Here is a 22,797-nt window from a genome sequence, read left to right as displayed (position 1 = left end):
GTTACTCTCTATGTTGCCATCCCATTCATTCTCTGTATTCAACAGCATTTCCATATATCTTTTCCATCTTCCTTTAATTCCATCTGGGTCGACAACGATTTGTCCCTCTTCATCCTTCAAGCAACTCACCCCCATCACATCACACCTCTCTTTCGCTATCTGCTTTGCATTCCTGAATACTGCTTTCTGACCCTCTTCCAAATCCAAGCGTTCTCCTAACATTTTCCTACATGCCTCCTGCGCCTTTGCTACCTCTTTCTTTGCAGCCTTCCTGGCTGCCTTATAACTTTCATGCTCTGCTGTTTCTGCTCCCGTACCCTTCGCCTTCTGCCACTCCTTGAACGTCTTCCTCTTCTCGTCAATCCTCTTTCCAACTTCATCATCCCACCACCATGTTTCCGAGTGCCTCGGTGGTCCTTTTGTCCATCCTCATACCTCACCAACGGCTCCCAACAGACTAGCTTTCATTGACATCCAACCACTTTAAAGCTCAACCACATCATCCTCGACCCTACTCAGCCTCTCTTTTAATGCCTCCCTTACTGTCACCTCTTTCAACCTCCACACCTTCATTCTCGGTTGGTACTTCACCCGCCGAGCTCTCCTTGCACCTTTCACCCTTATGTCGCAGACGACCAAGTGGTGCTGTGAAACAGCCTCCTCCCCCGGGATCACCTTTGTGTCCCGGAGGTGCCCCCTATCTCGCCTACACACCATCAGGTAGTCAACGGTTGTCGTCGACCCACCTGACGTGTATGTAACAAGCTTATTATCCTCTTTCTGGAACTGAGTATTACAAATCAACAAATCAGCTCCATCAGCAAACTCCAAAATCCTTTCACCTTCTCCATTTCTCACACCATATCCGTAACCCCCATGAACTCCGTCAAAACCATCCATACTCCTTCCCACATGTCAATTTAGGTCTCCTCCTACCACAACAACTTCCTCATCTTTCACGTTTTCCATCAGCTTCTCTATCGCACACCAGAACTTGTCCTTCTCTTCATCGCTCCGACCAACCTGCGGAGCATATCCCGAGATGATGTTCACCAAGAGCTTTCCAATCATCATTTTCACCATCATCAACCTATCACTCACTCTAGTCACACTCACCACACTGTCTACAAACTCCTCAGAAAACAGGACACCAACACCATTCACGCCCTCCAGGCACCCTTGCCACATAAACTTGTATTTCTGTCCCTGCCTTCCCTTCACCATTCTCACACCACTTCCCTTCCATCTCGTCTCTTGCACACAACATATGTCCACTCTTCTTCTGACCAATACTTCCACCACCTCTCCTGATCTCCCTGTCATTGTCCCTACATTCCATGTCCCAAACCTCAGAAACCGATCTCCACTTCGGGCTGTACCCTGCCCATATGTAGTTGTAATTGTCATGGTTCTCTTTTTGAGGCAATGTTTTTATGGTGTATGTATAAATGTATATTGTATAAATGTATATTGTATAAATGTATATGTGTATAAATGTATAAATATAATGCTGCTACCACTGCTACTACCAATATATAATGCTGCTACCAATATAATGCTGCTAAATATAATGGTGTATAAATGCTGCTACTACCCACCATGCTTCACGGAAGGGATGGTGTTTGATATGTGATGAGTTAGGAAGAGTTCATGGGAGTATAAAATATTGTGGGTAAGTTTGAGGGATGACATGATGGGCAGAAAAAGAGGAAGATTTCTGTGACGTATTAGAAGCTTCTCCAGAGGGTTTGAAAGGCAGAAAAGCATCTGCCAGCGGAACTTTATGCCTCAGATTTTGGGTAAAGCTATTAAAGCAAAGAGGGAGACTTTGGGCTGCTGCTGTGAATTCACCGAGCTTCATCTTAATCTGTTATAATTTTATTGTTTGTTTGTTTTGTTGTTGTTTATATCATGGCAGGGAGACGGGGAGAATGTTGTACATAGATATCTTAGACTTAGAGCACATTGCTGGCACAACAGATAAAAAAATATTTTTAAACCATTTCAGAGTGGGCTTTTGGGCTTTCTGGGTTCAGGGTAAGAACACAGGTAAATAATCTATCTCTCTGTCTCTCTCTATCTCTATCTACCATTTCTTATTTTTTGATTGTCTGTTCATTTTGTGCAGATGGTAATAAACCTGAGCTTGGTTTACAAGGTGCAGCTGCACAGTGGCATCATCTTCCAGTTTACATCACTCATCCAACGCAAGCACAGACAGGTGCTGGAAACACTGGCAGCTGGAGGCCGGTATGACGACTTGGTACGTGTGTTGATCTACAATCAGGGGGAGAGCATGGGTTGGCAGCACCTGTCGCATATGCCCCCTCTGTTTTAGTTTCCCTATTTAAGTGCATATCGGGGATCGGAAAAGCGTAGAGTTTACCGACCAACTCTGAGGGAAAATACATCTCACAACATGGAGAGGCATCGAAGATAGACGTTGGCATCATCCATTGTCTCCTCTATCCTTACAGGTCTTCTAGACCCTGCCACTGAAAAGCATCCCCATAGCATGATGCTGCTACCACCCACCATGCTTCACGGAAGGGATGGTGTTAGATGTGTGATGAGCTCTGCTCGGTTTCTGCCAGATTTTGCGCTTTGCATTCAGTCCAAAGAGTTAAATTTTCGTCTCATCAGACCACAGAATCTTTTACCTCATGCTCTGTCTTTCACTTGCGTTTTGGCAAACTCCAGGTGTGCTGTCATGTGTCTTTTTCTCAGGAATGGCTTCCATCAAGCCACTCTCCCATAAAGCCTAGATTTGTGAAGTGCTGCAGAGACTGTTGTCTTTCTGGCAGGTTCTCCCATCTCAGCCAAGGAACTCCTCCAGTTCTATCAGTGTGGTCATTGGGTTCTTGGTCACCTCCCTGACCAAGGTCCTTCTTGCTCGGTTGCTCAGTTTGGTCGGACGACCAGCTCTAGGAAAAGTCTGGATAGTTCCATATTCTTTCCATTTCCTAATGATGGTGCTCACTGTGCTCTTGGGAACTTACAACACTCTAGAAATTGTTTTATACCCTTCCCCAGATCTATGCCTCCTCACAATTCTATCTCGGAGTTCTACAGACAGTTATTTGTACTTCATGGTAGAGATTCTGCTCTGACATGCACTGTCAACTGTGGGACCTTATATTATATATATATATATATATATATATATATATATATATATATATATATATATATATATATAGAAAGGTGTGTTTCTTTATAAATCAAGTCCAATCAATTGAATTGGCCACAGATGAACTCCATTCAAGTTGTGGAGACATCTCAAGGATGATCAAAGAAAAATGGATGCACCTGAACTCAATTTGGAGTGCCATAAAAAAGGGGTTGACTACTTATTGACTCGACATTTCAGCTTTAATTATTCTGTATTTAATTATTTTGTAAATACTTCTAAAAAAAATTGACTTTGATATTATGAGGTATTATGTGTAGATCAGTGATAATTTTTGAATTTAATCCATTTTAAATTCAGTCTCTAACAACAAAATGTGAAAAAGGTCAAAGGGTGTGAATACTTTCTGTAGGCACTGTAATTATTGGGGGGGATAGATCCTTTTCTCATGCTCGTCCTCACCTTTGTAATAAACTTCCACAAACTATCCGTACTTTATCCTCCCTTACTGATTTTGAAGGCACACTTAAGACGATCTATTTAAAAATAGTTTTAATGGAATGATAATGTTGAACTTGTGATTTTTTTATTGCTTTATTTGCTAATTAAATTAGTTGGTGTTAAATAAATTGTTATTTTATTGTAGATTAAGATGTCTAAATCTTTTAGTTCAGTAATTAATTTTGTGTGGTTTTGTACCGTGCCATGAGCATCATTACTTTATGGATACCGGCTTGATGGATATTTTCATATTATTATTAATTGATATTCTCAATATGCTATTTGTAGTTTATAAGTTGTTTTACGTCTCTGTAGCCCTTGTTTCATTCATTTCTTGACGCTAGTAAATTCAGCCAAAGCAGACTGGTTGAAGAATCAGAAACAGATATTTGGAAATTGATCAGATGCATTAGCACAGTGTACAATGTGGGATCAAGCAATACACAAGTTGTCAATAGCCTTGCAAATAAAAGTTTATTTTTCCCCTCTGATGCTGCTAAGTCCAAAATATGTCCAAGACTGAAGGTTAAAAATCCTGGCTTGAACACTGTTCCCAATGGTCGTTGTCCATTATTTGAAGAGCTGTCTCACTCTATCTCCCCCATCCTCTCTATCTCGCTCTGTCTCTCTTGTGTTTGAGTTTTTACTTTTGCCTCCTGTAGGTCCAACATTTCCAAGTGTCACAGTCTGGGCCTCCACTCACTGCTGTTGGTGTCAGCTTGGCGATAGACGCAATCACGCTCTCACTGCTGGGATCAAAATCTCTGGTATGAGACTGGGATATCACAACACCCCTTACTCTGGTTCCACACTTTATAACGTGCTTAATTTTTCCCTGTCACTTATCTCATGGATTCTGTTTTCTGTCCTCTTCCCGGTTGCCCAACAGCCGTGGCTGAATTGCTACGAGGTAGTCATCGTATATGATGACACCGTACCAGAGCACAGGGCTTTGGAACTGGCTAACAATCTCTGGGCATCAGGGGTCAGAGCTAAGCTGTTGAGCGAAGGTGCACAGGTATGTAGGTGTACGTCTGTTGTCGAGTCACACATGCACTGATTTTTCACTGGCTCCCACTTGAACATGTGTTTTTAAAGACATTTAATCAATTACAGACTTGGCATTTAATATGGAATTTTTTTTTGTGGGGGTGAACTTACTTTTCAAGATGACTTAGAACCAAAAGTTAATTGGAATTATGTTGAAATCATTCTAGATTTTGTTAATGTGACCTTTAAAAGAAACAAAAACCACATTTGACATTTCGAAGCAAATAAATTGATCCTTGAAAGTGATGTAAACTGATATCGAACTCAATTCACGGACAGTACTGTTAAACTTGTGTGCGTTTTTCAGAAGTATCTCTTTATTTTGCACATTAGCCAAAAAAAATTAAACAAAAGTTAAATTACGACTGGGATTACGGACAGTAAAATTACAGTTCAGTACTTCGTGTAACCCCCACGAGCATTCAGGAGAGCACGTACACGTTGAGGCATGCTGTTCACGAGATTTGCCAAGGTTTGGACAGGAATCGTTTGCCATGCAGTGACAATAGCCTGCTGCAATTCACGCACAGAGGCAGGCTGCTGGTCCAAGTTGTCGATTTGACGCGTTAATTCTGCCCACAAGTTCTCTATCGGATTCATATCCGGGGACATGGCAGGCCACTCCATATGCTCTACACCACGGTCAGCAAGAAAGTGTTGGATCATGCGAGCACGATGAGGCCGTGCATTGTCATCTTGGAAGACAAAGTTTCCTCGAAAGGCTGCACGAGCAAATGGAAGCAATGTTTCTTCCAGAATGGCCCTGTGCTTGAACTGGTTCAGGTTTCCATTCAGAACAACCAGGTCAGTTTTGCCCCCTGCATGAAAAGCAGCCCAAACGGTCACCCCACCACCTCCAGCTTTGACTCTTGGCACTATACAATCTTCGTTGTAGGCTTCATGCACTTGTCTGCGCACTCGGACGCGGCCATATTGACGATAGACCAGAAATCTAGACTTGTCACTGAAGATCATGTGATTCCAGTGTCCTGGCTGCCATTGACGGTGCTCTCTGGCCCACTGCAATCGTCGCTGGCCGTGTTGTCTGGTCAGATGTGGCTTTCTCAGGGGACGCCTGGCACGATAGCCTGCTTGAACCAGTCGTTTGTTGACTAGCCTTCTGGATGCAGGCACATTTGTCAGTTGCTGCCACTCAGCCCTAAGCCGATTAGCTGACTTGGTACGGCCATTGCGGACTAACCGGTGCAGCTGGCGATCATCCCTCCTTGTGGTTCTGCAGGGACGTCCTGACCTCAGTATTGGAGTTGGGACACCCCTCTGAGCATTTCATTTCAGGATCTTTGACACCTGACCTTGAGTGATGCCATACTGCCGAGCAATAGCACGCTGTTTCATGCCGGAATTTCGTAAAGCCACCACTAAATGACAAACAGCATTGTCGAGTTGACGGACCATCTCCAGGGGAAGCGGCAATAACTTTTGTAGATGTGCAGCAGTTGTTTTCCACTAATACAGAACGCAACAACCCTTATATACCCGATTGTGAAGCCAATCGTCAAATGTACCTGTCCGTACATTTTGTCACGCCACCTGTGATATAATCCTATTATTGACTTCTTGCTGAGACAGACAATCAGTGACATGGTTCTTTTAACAAATAAATCACCAAAGTGTAAAAGAAACTCACCAGATTGATATACTGAGTTCAGAAAGTAAACCCAAGTCAAGAAAAAAAATATATTCCATATTAAATGCCAAGTCTGTATATTTGAATGTACGTAATTATTTTCTGAGTGGGGCAGTGCAACAACGGGAGTACATAGCCATGATCTTTCCTGGGAAAACCACATTTCCAAAGCCAGTCGCCGACTGGGCATCCTCCGTCGTGCGAAGTCCTTCCTTCGCACCTCTGAGCTCCTTTTTTCTTTTTCTTTTTGTATACAAGCTCGAAGCTCGTGTAAGAGCTAACATTAATCACAAAAATTGATTGGTTGAAGATCTCGCGAGATCTTGGAGACGACGGCAGGGATTTTCGAAGCTCCACACGGTCTCTGCGTTTTCAAAGTTAAGGCTGTTCACAATTGTATTTTGTCGAAACTGTATTTATCTTTCGGTGTGTGAACATATAGTGTGCCCCTTGGAAGCTTCTCGGTGTTTATCTTTCATAAATTAGTCGTTTGTTTGCCGGGTCGCGAGCGAGGCCTTGCAGCCTCAGGCTGCCCCCCGTCGAAGGTTGTTCCTTCCTTCACTGTTTTGCTAGGTTTTTGGATTTTCCCTTCTCCCCCAAACTTCACCAAACATCTACTCTTTGTCTAACGTTGTAACCCCCCCACCCCAAAAAAATAAAAATAAAATAAACTTCTTTCCCTTTCTCCTCGTGTACTTTTGTTCCATCGTGCGCCTCTGTCCATGTGCGCTGTCCCGCCCTGCCCCCATTATCCCCTTGCCTTCCACCTTCTGCCCTGTTCAAGTGACTCGTGGTGTCCCTCTCGGCTGCCTCTCCCCGTTGGTATTTTTGTGAATATAAGATTGTTCTTCACGGTTCTGTTTTAATATGTTTAAACTTTCCCCTTCAGTGTTTTATTCAGTGGTTTATTACAACATGCTGTTTTTCTTCCGATTTAAAAGGCTCCTTTCAATTTCCTCTTCAACTCATTCCATTTCAAAAAATATTCAATCTCTTATAATTCTTTCTCACTACATGCTCTAAATTCTCATTCATTCCACCCCTCCTCCATCGTTCTTAAACGGATCGCTAACTTGAAAATCACAACAAACCCAATTTGTTATGAATGTTCATCTTTCATTAATCATCCACTTTCTAAACGTCCCCCTTGCCCCTCCCCTCCTAAACTCCCCCCTTGCCCCTCCCCTCCTAAACTCCCCCCTTGCCCCTCCCCTCCAAATCTCCCCCCTTGCCCCTCCCCTCCAAATCTCCCCCCTTGCCCCTCCCCTCCTAAACTCCCCCCTTGCCCCTCTTCTCCTAAACTCCCCCCTTGCCCTTCCCCTCCAAAACTCCCCCCCAACCCCTCTCCTTCAAATGTACCCCCCAACCATCCCTCCCAAATTCTCCCTCCTCCCACCTCCTTCTCAAAGCTGCCTCCTCCCCACTTCGTCTCCCTTCTATCTCATACCTACACCTCCCCCAACCTTCGACCTTCCTCTGCCCCCCCCTCAAACAACCCCTCACTGTGCCTCATCCCATCACCATCAAATCTTTCGTCCTCCTCATCCTTCCCTTTATTGTAACTCTTCTGCAATCTCTGACACACTATCAACTGCTCTTCCTACCTCCCCCTCTCACCCTTCATCTGACCCTACCCCTCCCCTCCCCTGTCCTGCACCCGATGCTCCCGCTCTCTCCTCATTAACGGTATGGACCTCAAACATCCGGGGCCTTCGCTCAAACCTGATTGATCTCTCCATTCAGGTTGCTTCTGACAATCCAGACTTGATCTGCTTAACAGAAACTTTCCTCCTTCAAGATGTCTCTGATTCCTTAATATCTTTTCCTGGTTACTCCCTCCTCCAGTATGATAGACCTGAGCCTCATCCTGGTGGTGGGGTGGCTATCTTTATCAAAAACTCTCTTCCTCACTCTCCTTGCACTGCCCTCTCTCCACCACACCCCCAGGAGTACCTCTGGCTATGGCTCCCTTTCCGCTCACACCTTTTGTTCATATGTGTTCTGTACCGTCCTCCAAACAGTGATGACTCCATTTACATTTCGCTGTCGGACAACATGGACCAACTTCTGTCAACTCATCCAAACTCTCTCTTCCTCATATGTGGCGACTTCAACTGCCATCATGCCAGCTGGCTGGGTGTGGGTTCATCTCTCACCAGCCATGGCACCTCAGCAAAGGACTTCTGCGACTCATTGGGACTGACACAATCTGTCAATTTCCCGACCCGGATCTCGGTCAATGGAGTATCTTCTCTTCTGGACTTGGTTATGACTAACTTCCCTGCACCCTGCTGCTCTTCTTCTGCTCCCATCGGTTCTTCTGATCACGTGCTTGTTAAAGTGGACATCTCTCTGGCCATTCTCAGAGAGCCTCCTCAGCGCCGACGAGTCTGGCATTTCACTCAGGCTGACTGGCACGGTCTGCAAGCAGCCATCAATCATCTGGACTGGTCTACCATCTCTACTGCCTCTGACATAAATTCTTCCTGGGAATTCTTCCAAAGCAAACTGCTCTCTCTCATGCACAGATTTATCCCATCTCGTCTTCAGTTGTCTTACCCTTCCTCCCGTCCATGGTACACGGATTCTTGTGGTGAGGCAGTTGCCCTGAAACAACTTGCCTTTGCCTCTTGGAAGGCAAATCCAACTGAAGGCAATCTCAGTTCCTTCCACCAAGCTCGGAACAAGTGTGTGTCTACCCTCAGGAGTGCCAGGAAGCACTATCTCTCCACACTCAAGATTGAAATCTCAAACCTATCTCCTTCCTCCAAATCCTGGTGGCATCTGGTCAAATCCGTTTCTGGTGTTTGTTCCCCCTCCATCCCCTCCCTTACCTTAAATGGCTACACAGTTGACACCGCACGCGACAAAGCCGAATGCCTCAACTCTGTGTTTGCCTCAAAATCTTGTGTCCCAAACCCATCTCTCTGTTCCCACCTTTCCCAGTCGAACCCAACTGCTCCTGGACTCTGTGTCCTTCTCTCCTGACAAGGTGGAGAAGTTTCTGTCAAACCTCGACTCTGATTCTGCAACTGGACCAGACGGCATCAGCCCATGGGTCCTAAAATCCTGCTCTGCCGCTCTATCTCACCCTCTCTCTCTGTTCTTTTCACCCTCTCTTTTGCTCAAGGTCATCTGCCAGCATCTTGGAAATCAGCAAACATTACCGCTTTACACAAAAAATGTGCAAAAACAGATCCTTGCAACTACAGACCAATCAGCCTGCTTCCAATTATCAGCAAAATCATGGAATCCATCATTGCTTCGGATATCAAATCCTTCCTCTTCTCCAATGGCTTGATCTCCGATCATCAATTTGGATTTAGACCAGGTCATTCTACTCTGGACATGTTGCTTCTGCTGTCTCAACAATGGATGGAGGTCCTCAATGCCAAACAGGAAATCAGAGCTGTCTCACTTGACATATCACGTGCCTTCGATACGGTCTGGCACCCAGCTCTGCTCACCAAACTCTCCTCCTATGGTATCCATGCAAATCTCCACTCATGGCTTGCGGACTTCCTCTCTGGTCGAAGGCAACGTGTGGCTGTGGCCCTGAATGGATTTCTCTCATATCCCCTTCCTGTTCTGGCTGGAGTTCCCCAAGGTAGTGTTCTGGGCCCTGTGCTATTTCTGATCTTCATCAATGATCTCTCCGACTCTCTGGAAAATCCTCTCTATCTCTTTGCTGATGACTCCACTATCTGCTGCTCCATTCCTCATCCCTCAGATCGGCAGTCTGCAGCCTCCTCACTTTCTGCAGACCTGGAAAAAATCACAGACTGGTCAAACAAGTGGAACATGTCTTTCAATCCTGACAAATCGCACACTCTTACAATGTCTCTCCGAAAGGACCGACTGGAAAACCCTCCCATCTACTTTCTCAACAATCCTCTCCAAGAAGTTCTGTCGCTCAAGCTTTTGGGTCTCACTATCTGCCATGATCTTTCTTGGGAAAACCACATTTCCAAGCTGGCCTCCAAAGCCAGTCGCCAACTGGGCAGTGGGCATCCTCCGTCGTGCGAAGTCCTTCCTTGGCACACCTGAGCTCCTCACCACATACAAGGCTTTCATCCGCAGCTCAATGGAATACTGTTCCCCCCCTCTAGGCTGGTGCTCCTGCCTCACACCTAGCTCGGCTTCACGCTGTTGAAACCAAAGCTTTCAGAATCATTGGAATCTCCTGCGATGAAGTTAACTCCGAGGGCCTTTCACTCACTCACCGCAGGCAGGTTGGTGGTCTTTCTGTCTTCTACCGACTCCTCTCCGGCCTTGCTCCCCCAGCTCTCTCTGTGCTCTGTCCCCCCAATATTCCTTCAGGTCGCACAAGATCTGCGTGCAACCCTCTTATGGTTAAACTGCCAAAATCTAGGCTCTCTGCTCACCTTCACTCTTTCATTCCCCTTTTCTCCCGCCTCTGGAACAAACTCCCACACTCCCTTCAATCCCACTCCTCCCTCCAGGTCTTTAAAACAGCTGTTCACCACCATCTCTTATCTTCCCCCATCCAAAACCTTGATCTTTTCTACCCCTGCTAATTCACCCCAAATACTTTTTTTTTTTTTTTTTGAAATTCCAACTTCTTTCCTGGAAGTCCTTGCAGTGTTCATATGTTTTATACCTCTCCCACCTCCCCCAAAGCCCCTCCCCTCCCCCAAAGCCCCCCCTCCCACATTTCTCCCGTTGTCCCTGCTCTCAAATGTTGTGTTTGTGTCCTTCCCCCTCTCTCCCCATCTTGTCTGCCGCTCCCCTTATTTTTTGTGTGTCGGTTTGACTTTTTGCGTGATTAATGTTAGCTCTTTCACGAGCCTCGATCTTGTATACAAAAAAAACAAAAAAAAACGGACACATTAAACATACAATAAAGGGAGCGGGAGACAAGATGGGGAGAGAGGGGTAAGCACACAAGTACATTTCAGAGCAGGGAGATCTGGGGGAGGGAGAGGGCTTGTGGGGAGGAGGCGTGGGATAGGTATAAAACACATGGACACTGCTAGGACTTCCAGGAAAGAAGTTGGCATTTCAAAAAAGTGGATTTGGGGTGAATTAACAGGGGTAGAAAAGATCCAAGGTTTTGGAAGGGGGAAGATAAGAGATGGTGGTGAACAGCTGTTTTAAAGACCTGGAGGGAGGTGTGGGATTGAAGGGAGTGGGGGAGTTTGTTCCAGAGGTGGGAGAAAAGAGGAATGAAAGAGTGAAGGTGAGCAGAGAGTCTTTATTTTGGCAGTTTCACCAGAAGAGGGTTGCTGGCAGATCTTGTGCGAACTGTAGGAATATTTGGCAGACAGAGCACAGACAGAGCTGGGGGGGCTAGGCCAGAGAGGAGCCGGTAGAAGACAAAGACCACCAACCTGTCTGCGATGAGTGAGTGAAAGGCCCTCAGACAGGCTTTGTCTGAAAGGCCCTCAGCTTTGACAGGCCCCTCCGTTTTGGGGGAGGGGAGGAAGGGAAGTAGGAATTTTTTTTTTTCCCCCATGCAAAGAGTGCTTCATAACGTCAGTGTTGCCCAGGTAAAAAAGGAAATTGTAATACCCTCTGCCACCATCACCAGGTGGCTCTACACGGTACACATTTACAGAGATAATTTACACCCCACTCCCGGTCCCCGACACCCCCCGAATGAGGCCGCAGCCACATAGCCTATGTTACCCCCCAGACAAAGTTTTATTTGTATTTGTACCACGAGTAAAGTATAAAAGCGTTTATAGCTGGAGTACCTGGCATTTCTCAAGCGTAAAAGAAACATTAACGTATTTGAAATGGCAGCAAATATAATGGAAAAGCAATGACAACCAAATCAGAATCCATCACAAATGTCAAATCATCATTTTACCTTTTCGTTGAATATATGCTGGTGAATGTGCCGTTTATCACGTTTCTGAGTCGAGTATGATGACGTTCAGGAAGAAGAAGAAGCCTTACCACCAACTTCGACTACTTCCGGAATTGTTTTATTATTCGTGTTCAAATGTCTGGTGATTGTTTTGTATTAATTTATGCGAATGTGTCCTTGTATATAACTTTCATTAATCAAAAAGGCTTAGGCACAATAAAGTGTTTTTTTTTGGTTTTTTTGTTAATCCCAAAAAAACTAACTTCTTTTTTCTCCCAAAAATTTTTGTTTGCCTAAAACACTCTCAGGCACTCACTGATGAACCTCTGAAAGTTTGACGAAGATCCGTTTAGCCATCTCTGAGAAAAATTGCGACACAGACAGACACACAGACCAAGGGCTCTCTTATATCGTAGATATGCAGAATTTTAAGACATTTTAAGTTACACTTATGAGGTTTGGTGGCGTTGCGTGAAGTGGTAAGAGAGGAGATAGGAAATAGACAGACAAACACAATCCTTTTACTTCTATAGATTCCTCCTGCATATTTCTATTCCTTTTCTGAATACTTCTTTCATATAGCAAATAGTGGCTCACTGGTCCATGTCAAAATTAGACGGCCAAGTGACAGTCTGGTGTACTGCCTTGAATTCTTCATTGACTTTTCTTTGTTCACAGTCATTCATGATGTGATGGATTGTTTGGTTTAGGTGTCTAGTCATATGCCTTGGCAGTCCTTGAATTTCCACTTATGGAGGTGGTGTGACATCTTCGCACGGAGGGTACAGATCCAGTTTAGTGTGGTACACTGTTTTCAGAGGGGAAGTCGAAAACTGAAGGCCTCTCTGTGGAATCTCTGACTAGTTCTTTGTTGTTGTTGCTGTTGTTGTATAGCCCCAGACAGTTCTCCCGAACAAGCTTGCGGCACGGAGACAGGCGATCGATCTTGCAGGAGCAACCCAAAGTTCCTCCACGTCCAGGATGGTGTACCCCCGCCTTCACCAAGTCAGGGCCACGGCAGAGTTAGAAAGAGACAGAGAGCGAGACAGAGGCAAAAGGGAAAGGGCCGGTTCAGGGGGATCGATCGGCACTCTGACCGTGGCCACACTGCTCTGACGAATCCAGCATGGAATAATGTGGAAGATTTTGGCCCCCGACTTGCGTTGGAGGGTACAACCACCACAAAGAGGCTTCCCCAATAGTCTAGTTCTTTGTTGGTGATGTTTGTGTCTGCTCACAAACGCTATTGTTCCTTGATGTCGAGACCCGCATCGCTCAGTGCTTTTGCAGAAGCCTACGCATGGTTTTGCAAGATCCAAGACGTGTGTTTGGAGGGTTCTGCAATTCCTTGTAAATGAGCACCTCATGAGTCGTATTCTCGCAGCATTCTGGCTTTTCAACATGTCAGGACATGGGATATTCGACAGTATTGAGAACCATTGTATGGGTGTTTATCTCAATGCCCCACTTGTACACATGGATTTGTTTAGGATTGTCTCCATGTGTTTGGTGACGACTTTCAGCCCACACAAGAGAGCAATATTCTGCTACAGAGTATACAAGGGCAAGGCTAGCCATGTGGAGGCTGCGTGTGTTATTCCCCCAGCTGTTATCTACTATTTCCACATGATATTTACTCTGGCTTTGGTCTTCTCACTGAGTATTTTAAGATATTCCTGACACAAGGTATTATGGGTTTTCTGTGCTCTCATTTCAATGGCTCACATTTGTTATTTGCATGTTCTCGATCCGCAGGGCTGTATCCATTAGTCTTGCATTGTCACTTTACTCAACAGAAGAGTGACTTCATATTTGATTTGGGAATGTAGCTTTCAATTCCATTCTCCGCCTTTGATGTTTCTTATCCTCTCCCTTCCCTCCATGTAGTCCTCAATGGACCTTCACCAGCAGTGTGTGCAGGCAGGCAACCCTTTCATGGTGTTTCTATCGAACAGTGAACCAGGAATAGTGTTGGTAAGTAAGCTCTCTATGCATTTGATTTTTATTTGGATCCTATTCCTCCCGGAACCTAATCCTAGTGAGACAACTCGCAGACAATGTAGTTACCTCTGTGTGCTCCCACTGATGTCTGTCTCTCCCCTTCCCTGTTCTTAGGTTCAGGGACAGGAAAAAGACAAGCAGTGGGAAAGGAAAGTCTTGGAGGCTGACCTTGTGGAATTTGTGTTCAAGAACAAGAGAAAAGCAACAGAGGGCAAAATGAACAGGTATTTCTTGTGTACTGTTTACCTTCTTTTTTTCTTTTCTTGGACTTCACAAATTATTGTGCAATAATTGAGCAACGGACATTCTTACGATGGCCAGTGAATATGACCATAGCTTGTTGCATTCACATGGCAGATAGGTTGGCGGCCTCTGTTTTTTGTACTGCCACTCCTCTAGTCTAGTTCCCTTTGCTCTCTCAGACCTCTGACCCTCCTCTCCCCCCAATCTCTCCAGCACGTTTTTCCAACAATGTCGCTTCCTGGTTCGACCTGCAAAACGCAGGCTTTTTCCACACACCACTTTTTGTTCCTCTTTTTCCTGTTTATGGAACTGCCTTTCAGAGACGGGTTCAATTGCACTCTTCCCTCCAAAACTTTCCTCCTCCTCTTCCCCCCAACCCCCAATCCCTCTTCTCCCTTCCTTCCCCTCCTCTCCCTCACCCTTTCCCTCTACCTCCCTGCCCTTCCCCTCTTCCCTCCCTGACACACTCTCCCCTCTTCCCTCCCTGACACACTCTCCCCTCCTCTCTCTCCCCTCCTCTCTCTCCCCCTCCTCTCAATATTCCCATCAGCTTAGTGACCTTGTGTTGCCCGGAAACACTGGGTGCTTTTGCTAGTCTTATATAAAATAAAATAAAAAGCTTCGGTTTGAAATCTAAAATGCACAAAATGAAGGCAAAATGTGAGTGATCATAGCAACAGTGTTGTTATGTAATGTGCTCGTCTAATGTTCTACTGGGAGGTGTGTTTTGTATACAAAGTCTAGCTCATGGAAGAGTGAGACAACAGAGGGTAGAACGCAAGTCACTCGCAGTGGGACAATGCGCAAATGCAACAAGGGAATGAATGAAGAGGAGGAGGAGCAGGAGAGAGAAGCGGGAAGGAAATATAGCAACCTGCAAAGAAATGGGGAGAGAGGTTGGGGAAGGTTTGCGAGGATATTAAAAGGCCACTGGTAGGCTGTGAGAGAATCTTTGCAGTGAATGTTATATTACAGGGAAATAGATCAGAAATTTCAAAATGGAACAAATTGTTTCATTCCATTCATTGTAATTGCACCGTAAACATCTTTACTGGTCTGTCCTAGGAACAAACAATCGTATTTGAATATTATAATTGCCTGTTGGCCAAACGTTATGCAAACCCTTTGTCCGATTCACTAACAAAATGTGCAGCAAAGTGTCTGAAATCCCAGTTTTTATCTGGCAGAGATGTGAATGAAACATTGGCGAATGCTCCACAGAAGGGATCTGCGTGCAACTCCGGTAAGTTGTCATTTTCTCTCAGTATGCACAGTGTATGTGTGATGGAAGGGGCGGAGAGGGTGTGCGTGCTGGGAAGAGGAGGGAGAACACGAGGTTATGTGCTCGGCTGTGCGTGCGCTTCACAGCGTGCGTGAGGGTACATACTCTAATCGATTTTCCCAACCCCAGGTACGAGTGAGATCCACAGCAGTGTTCCAGTTCCAAATCTGACTTTTGTACCCTTTAACAAACTCGCGCACAACATCAAAAAGAGAAGCGAAATACTGGTAAAAATCTCTCGTGTTTACATATTTTATTTTAAATTAGCGGATTTCTAGTCAAGCTGGATGTCCAGCTTGCGTTAAGATATTGTTTTGTACAGACTGATGATGCATCGTATTCCAGTTGCATCATCCCCCACATTGTTATTGGTAATTATTTCAGGACAAAATCATTTATCAGGTCACATTATTGGTATTATCCATGGAACATTAGATTATCAGTTGATTAATACGGGAGTAATTGGAAAACGGAAATCCTTCAGTGAAGACAGCCATAACTGATAATGTGAAAGTCTTAATGAATCCAGTGCTTACTTTATATAGGCTCCTTTAAAATGACACAAACAGGGCAATTTAAAAACACGTTAGCACAGACTTAGACTGCGGACCCTGGGATTGGCCATGAGGGGCTTGGACTGGACAGGTAACAGATTGCACGTTTTGTATTCCAGATCCTAAACCAAATTGTTCCGGTTATTAGCAGCATGTTCAACAAGGACCTGGACGTGGAAGTTCTGGCTGTGAGTGGAAGTAAAGATCCTGTTTTGGAAATCTCTACAGTTCATACATTATCTAAACACGATTTTTAATCCTTCCCCTCCTCTTTCCTCCCCCCACCCCACTCCCCTCCCCTCCCCTCCAATGCCATACCCAACCACCTCCAATCCTTCTCTTTGTTTTGCATCTGTATAATTGTCAACTAAATGTGGGAACATCAATCCAGACTTGGGGGTCATTATTCCAGTGTGTGAATTGAGCAGATTTTAGATTATCATGAAACATTCATGGGCAGTTTTCCATTTTAAGCTTTAGTTCTGCAAATGTAAATACACAACTAAATTGCAATCCTACTTTTACAATTAACTATGTTGATTTCAATCGTTCTCCAGGATACTAAAGTTTGTCCATTTACATAAATTATTAAACTAGTTACATTACTTATATATTTTTTACAAATCTTTAGATATATTTAGGCCAATTAAAAAATAAAAATCGATATACCGTGCTCTCTCTCGACAGTGTCGGTGCTGCCGAAGCAGTCTTTTGACGAGGGTTGTGCTCGGTGGTTTGCTGTTGCCTTCTCAGCCATCAGACATTGCAAGAATTAGTAATTTGTCCATGGTCCTGGTGATAACTTGCCTACTCTTTGCAAAAGACAAGTGGGATCCTCAATTCCCACAAAGTACAACTAGTGCTGGCAGACGGGTCCGCCAACTTAACATCCATCCGAGGGACATTGAGAGTGACTTCACCGAGGGACGGCGCACACGTCACGTGCCACGCCTCACCCCAAATTTTGAAACACCAGGGTGACCGTTTATAGCTGGGTCGAGATTCTAACCCAAGCTTAGATAGCTCAAAGGCGAGTTCACATACCTCTGAGCTATCCTGTGACTCTTTGCCTGATATCCCATTTAAATTTACATTGCTCAATGGTGGAGGTGCCCAACCTGGTAGCAATGAAGTGTTGCATCTTTGGAGGTAAAAATCGGAGCTACCCAAATGGTGCATGTTTTTCCATAAATTGAAACAACCATTCTCATAGCTTAATGCGAGCACCTGTGGCGAACGGAACGGCAAACTCATTCAGATCTGTCTAACGATTTGGACGTTTTTCGTCCACTGGGCAGTGATTTATTTGGTATTAGGCTGAAAAATATCTGGCGTGCAACATGATTGAATTTAAAACGTTTCGTCTTTGATGAAAAATATGCAGGAACAGTGCAAAAACGCAACCAAAATCGAACCCCGAAACATGATCCATTAACGTGAGCTTTCTGCATGCAGTGTTGTTTTGTACTGACCTTATGGTTAGTATTGTTGTTTGTATACTGGCTGCAAAAAACGTGGAAACACAAAAAGCTTACTATGCGATCTGCTGCTTTCTTAAACATGGCTTATGGGATTGGCAAAAATTTAAAAGTTTTGTTTTTCAAAAACCAAAAAAAAATCAAAATAATTTTTTTTTGTTTTTTTTCCCCCTCGCTTGATTACGCTCGCTTAACAGCTATTCATTCCTTTTGTTTTGCAGGTGGATTTGACAAAAGACATGTTGAATCACTTTCGTACTTTTGAAGTGAGTACCTTCTTCCTAAAAAGCTCACATTTAGTTGGGAAGTGCTGTGGAGGTGTCAACAATGTGGTGCGAATACTGTGGCCGGGCAGCATCCCACATGGCAAAGATAACACACTAGGATGTGTACGTAGATTGGAAAGACACGTAGTGTGTGGGGATTGTGCATAGAATGCTGGTAGCACTTGTTTGAGAGCCTGTTTTGCATTTGAATATGCAAGTCACAATGACTCCAAGGTTCTGAGGACCCGAAGAAAGGTGAGGAAACACTAGATTAAAACACAAGAAGAAGAGGCATTCAGGATTAGACTGGTGGATAAGGTCAAAGGGTGCCATTTTCACATATTCAAACATGAATATAATTGCCATTAAAATATGGTGCACTATCTTTGTTATTTTGGTTCCCGGAGTGAGGCATTAAGTGTTTAGTCTTGGTGTCCGTGGTGTCCTGCTTTTTGAGAATAATTTTTAATTACCTCTGCCAAAGAGGGTGGACGAAGGTTATGTTTTCACCCCTGTCTACTTGTTTGTCTGTGAGCAGGACATCTCAAAGTTGTGGATGGATTTGGTTGAAATTTGGTTAGACATGTTAGGTGTGTGCCAAGGGGGAATTAATTAGATTTTGGTGAAGATACAGATACTATAATTTCTTAAGTGATTCTTCACCATTGAGAGATGGGGCCAAAAATGATATATTGTACGATATCTCAAAAAGTTGTGGACGGATAATGACAAAACTTGGTGAGTTGATTAGCCGATAAGATCAAGCTGATTAGATTTTGGTTCAGGTCCGAATCCAGATCCGGCATATCAGTGGGATACAAAATGTAAACTGTGCATCTGTGGTGTCCCGCTTTTTGGAAAAAAGAAACGTGTTTTATGAGGCAGAATTTCAAGTGCTACCAATTGGCGAATAATACGAGTGGGCTAGCCTGGTGTTGGCTTAGCGGTTAGGGTGCCGGCTTGGGATCCTAGGATCCTGGGGTCGAATCTCGATCGATCGCTGAATTAACGCCAGGGAGGTTTACTCAGCCTGTCATCCTTCCGAGGTCGGCAAATTGAGTACCAGCTTGCTGGGATGAATGATCACGGTGTGTACCCTGATTTAGAATAGGTACACCGTATCCCTGCGCATCGTCAGAGGCGACCAAGGGTTGGCGTCAGGAAGGGCATCCAGCCATAAAAACATTGCCTCAAACAGGGAACCATGATTGTCATGGGGCCCGCAAGGCTAACCCCCGCTCTAGCGGGGAGAAATGGCCTTGAAACGATCATTCATTCATTCATTCATTCACGAGTGGGCTATACAGAGAACCATCAATGATCTCTGATCGCATCCCTCGAGTTGGAAATATTATCCGGGTTGTCACAAACCTGGAAGATAAGTTGTATAGCCGGTAATAAATACCATGCAATGATGGAGGCTCAAGTAGTGCAGCACATGACAGCTGCTGGTTGCATCTCCACCGTGCCTACAGTTCAACAACGAGGAGACTTTTGAAGAGAGTGTGAAGCACCTCATGGCTACCTTACCCAAACAGCGCAAGTACCTGCAAGAGATATGCGAGCATCTCGGAGAGCTCAAGATTGAGAAAAGGTGCGTAATGTCATTTTATCTTTGCATAGTTTTAAAACTCAAAGGGAAGGATGGCATTGAGTTATGAAATAACTTGTTTGCGGTAAGAGGGCATCGTGAATAAGGTAAAGACGATATCCGTCGTCCGAGAAAATGAAATGAGAATGTTCCCCTTTCCTAAAGAGCAAACAGCTCCTCTCCGGCACCACGTTAGTATTTGAGGACTGCACCTGTGTGAACCATTCCACTAAAACTTGTATTCTCCTCATGTACACAACAACAACAACAACATGAAATACTGACCTTCCTTGTTCACCAAAGTAAATGCTTTTGTTATTTCCTCCACTAGCTGTGTATAAATAACTTGATAATGAACTGTCCAGTTTGTCGACCAATCGCTTCCATTGAGATATTTGTGCAACATTTTGTTTAACGACGTGCTCGGACTGTGCGTCGTCGCCATGTTGGCCTAGTTCTGATTGTTGGTGCTGCCTCATCTCTGCAGGGTTCCTGTCGTGGTGTTGTTCAGCTACAAGATCGACAACTACCTTTTCCTTTTCTAACAGTTTTGATGTCGAGGAAGTCTATCGTTTCCTTTCTCGGTGCAATGAGAAGAGGTTGCGTGCTTTCAGCCATCGTTTCCTTTACTAGCTGCTCCGGCAATGATTGTTATCAATTGCTTTTGCTGCTCGGTTAACATTGCGTCCAATGTGATAAATCTCCTTTTGTGTAAACCTAGCAACTAGTACAGTCAGTGCCTTCGTTTTATTGAGCCAAGTATCCTTTTAGTAATAATGGTTAGATTTTTTTTTTTTTTTTTACATTTTTTGTTAAAAGAGAATGCTTGTATGAAAGTGGTGTGTTTGATTGTGTGCAGGCGTGATGACAACTTCACATCGATAGAGAACTAAAGATGGAAATTATGAACAGTTGATGATTATATGGTTATGCAAATGAAGTTGTGTAATTTATATGATGTGTCTCTAGTGCCTTGTAACTACCATTTCGAGCTGGAACTAGTTTCAGGTAGAACCAAACTTCGCTTCCCATTAGCATGACCCCAATCCATGACGATTGATGTGGCAGATTTCTACTTGGACATAACTTTGTTAAGCCGAGACGCTATAAATCTGGCTCAAACTCGTTTGGAAGTTGCCATGAGACGAGGCATGTGTTTGCAAATAGCAATAGTCCCGAAGAGCAAAGTATTTGCATTACCATATTTTTCGAATAGTATTAATTGTAAATAGAAAACTTTGTGCATTTAGAATGAAAACATAAAACCCTTTTGAGTAGATTGTGAAAGGTGAATATAAAATTGTGAGGTGTGAATAAATGTCATATTGCATGTCACTGAGAGATCGATCGTTGACTGGGATGAGTCCTGACTCAGTAAAACGTGGTGTATATTTGCTAAACTGGTACAGACGGCCCTTCCATGAATCACGAGAGTTGGAAACGTGCAACTTTAACCGATTAGCTGTTGAGATGAGGCAGCCGTAGGAAAAAGCTCAAAATAAGCTTTGGTGGTAATGCCGTCCTGTACCTGTGTATGGATTTGCTTTCGGAATGCGTGATGTGACCATACGAGTTTAAATGTGCGGTACAATTTGAATGATGGCGTTTCGCAAATACAGTGATAATCAAATCTTGATTTGAATTGAGGTGCCTGTAAGAGAAGACATGTTCCCTTCTCTCCGCACCACATTCCTCCCTTCCCAACCGCCTCCTTTTTCACTCAATTTGAAGTTGGTTGATGTATAATGTCATTGTGTGTGTGTGTGTGTGTGTGTGTGTGTGTGTGTGTGTGTGTGTGTGTGTGTGTGTGTGTTCAGATTACGAGAGGAGGCAACTGTGACATTTATCACTGCAATATTAGTGAATCTTTGGCATTGGTTCTATTGTTTGGGGTGGGTGACTCGAAGCTAAGGTTGGCTAAAGTTTCTCATGTTCATCTGAAGGATTCGTGTCATTTGCCATTTGACGCAGCTCGTATAATCCCCTTAAACGGTGCATTCCTCCCCTCACTGGCTGCAGCCATAGCTGAGCAAGAAACTATTTATTTTGAAACAAATTTTCAATAAAAATGTTTTTTCCTAAAACGTTGATCGGATCTGATTCTCATGTACCATACTCTATTACAGAACGTCGGTGCTGCTGAAGCAGTTTATTTGCAAGGGTTATAACTGGGTGGTTTGCCATTGCCTTCCCAGCATTAGTTCGGGAAGGAATTTGTAATTTGTTCATGGTGCCGGCCATAGCACGCTTACTCTTCACGAAGGACACCGTGGGGTCTTTAACGTCCACCAACTAATGCTGGCAGACGGGATTCTCCGTTTAACGTCTATCCGAGGGACGGCACAAACATTGATGAAACAGTTTATAGCTGGGTCGGGATTCAAAACCAGGCTAGACAGCTCAGGGGGGAGTGTGCGTACCACTAGGCCATCCTGACAGCCCGTTGATCGGATAGATCATTTATATTTAAGCTGCGCTGTTGGTAATCAGGAGTGTTGTCCCATTTACAGTGGGGTTTACAATGCATTTTCATTCCATGCATAAAGTTGTACAAAACTGTAAATGTCTGTCTCCCACCCTTCAGTCGACAGACAGACGTCCACAGCCCTGAATACACTTTCTACATCACAAACATATGATGGGCCAATAATAACTTGGTATGATGTGTTGTGGTGTGGTTGGGGGTGGGGGAAGTTGAGTGCAATCAAAATAATTCATTAACATCCCCTTTAATATCATCACAACATTGTATATAGAAGAACTTAAATAAATATTAAATACGAAGCATTCAGCCTCTAAAATAAATCTCAAGATGAAACAAATGTTATCTCGGTCCTCTCTGCACCAGGTGTGCAAACATCAATAATTATCTAAAGTTGCATTTCATTTTGAATGTTGTTGTTATTGTTATCTATCATGTTATTTTGTAGCTCGTATCCATCACACAAAGCTTTGTGGCCATGCAAAGTTGTTCAATTTTTCACCATCTTTGTCAGTACTGTTTATCTGCAATATTTTGATGTAGTAAACGAGAGTTCAATTGTGATCAAATGTGCAGGTAAGGAAGAGCAAATACAAAGGTATGCAGGTAGGAGTGGGTTTTTAGGGGCATGTGGCTGTTGTTTAGATATTATTTACATAATATTAAAACTTCAGATCCTCCCCAACCACCTCATCACCTCCTTCTCCCCTCTCCTTCTTCTCCCCCCCCCCTCCCTTT

The 22,797-nt window shown here is 44.1% G+C and overlaps 1 protein-coding gene across 6 annotated transcripts in view; it reads left to right on the top strand.

Annotated features, from left to right (window-relative positions):
• The window catches only part of EIF2AK4 (eukaryotic translation initiation factor 2 alpha kinase 4), a 153,755-nt gene extending 132,090 nt beyond the window's left edge, over positions 1-21,665 (top strand). For 5 of the 6 annotated variants that reach the window (XM_078774110.1, XM_068110755.2, XM_068110756.2 and 2 more), the window contains 11 exons: positions 2,129-2,263; positions 4,294-4,398; positions 4,521-4,649; positions 14,050-14,136; positions 14,278-14,387; positions 15,594-15,649; positions 15,818-15,915; positions 16,362-16,430; positions 17,942-17,986; positions 19,462-19,580; positions 20,065-21,665. In XM_078774110.1, the coding sequence (XP_078630236.1) occupies positions 2,129-2,263; positions 4,294-4,398; positions 4,521-4,649; positions 14,050-14,136; positions 14,278-14,387; positions 15,594-15,649; positions 15,818-15,915; positions 16,362-16,430; positions 17,942-17,986; positions 19,462-19,580; positions 20,065-20,122 (1,011 nt within the window). In that variant the 3' untranslated portion in view covers positions 20,123-21,665. The remainder of the gene's footprint in view (positions 1-2,128; positions 2,264-4,293; positions 4,399-4,520; positions 4,650-14,049; positions 14,137-14,277; positions 14,388-15,593; positions 15,650-15,817; positions 15,916-16,361; positions 16,431-17,941; positions 17,987-19,461; positions 19,581-20,064) is intronic. The other variant, XR_010983724.2, reaches the window with a different exon arrangement.
• Positions 21,666-22,797: the final 1,132 nt, after the last annotated feature.

This window comes from Myxine glutinosa, chromosome 3, assembly GCF_964187855.1.
Source record: "Myxine glutinosa chromosome 3, kmMyxGlut1.1, whole genome shotgun sequence".
In the NCBI taxonomy this organism is placed as follows: Eukaryota; Metazoa; Chordata; class Myxini; order Myxiniformes; family Myxinidae; genus Myxine; species Myxine glutinosa.
Note: the sequence above shows the minus strand (reverse complement) of the source record. Positions and strands in the feature narration are given on the sequence as shown.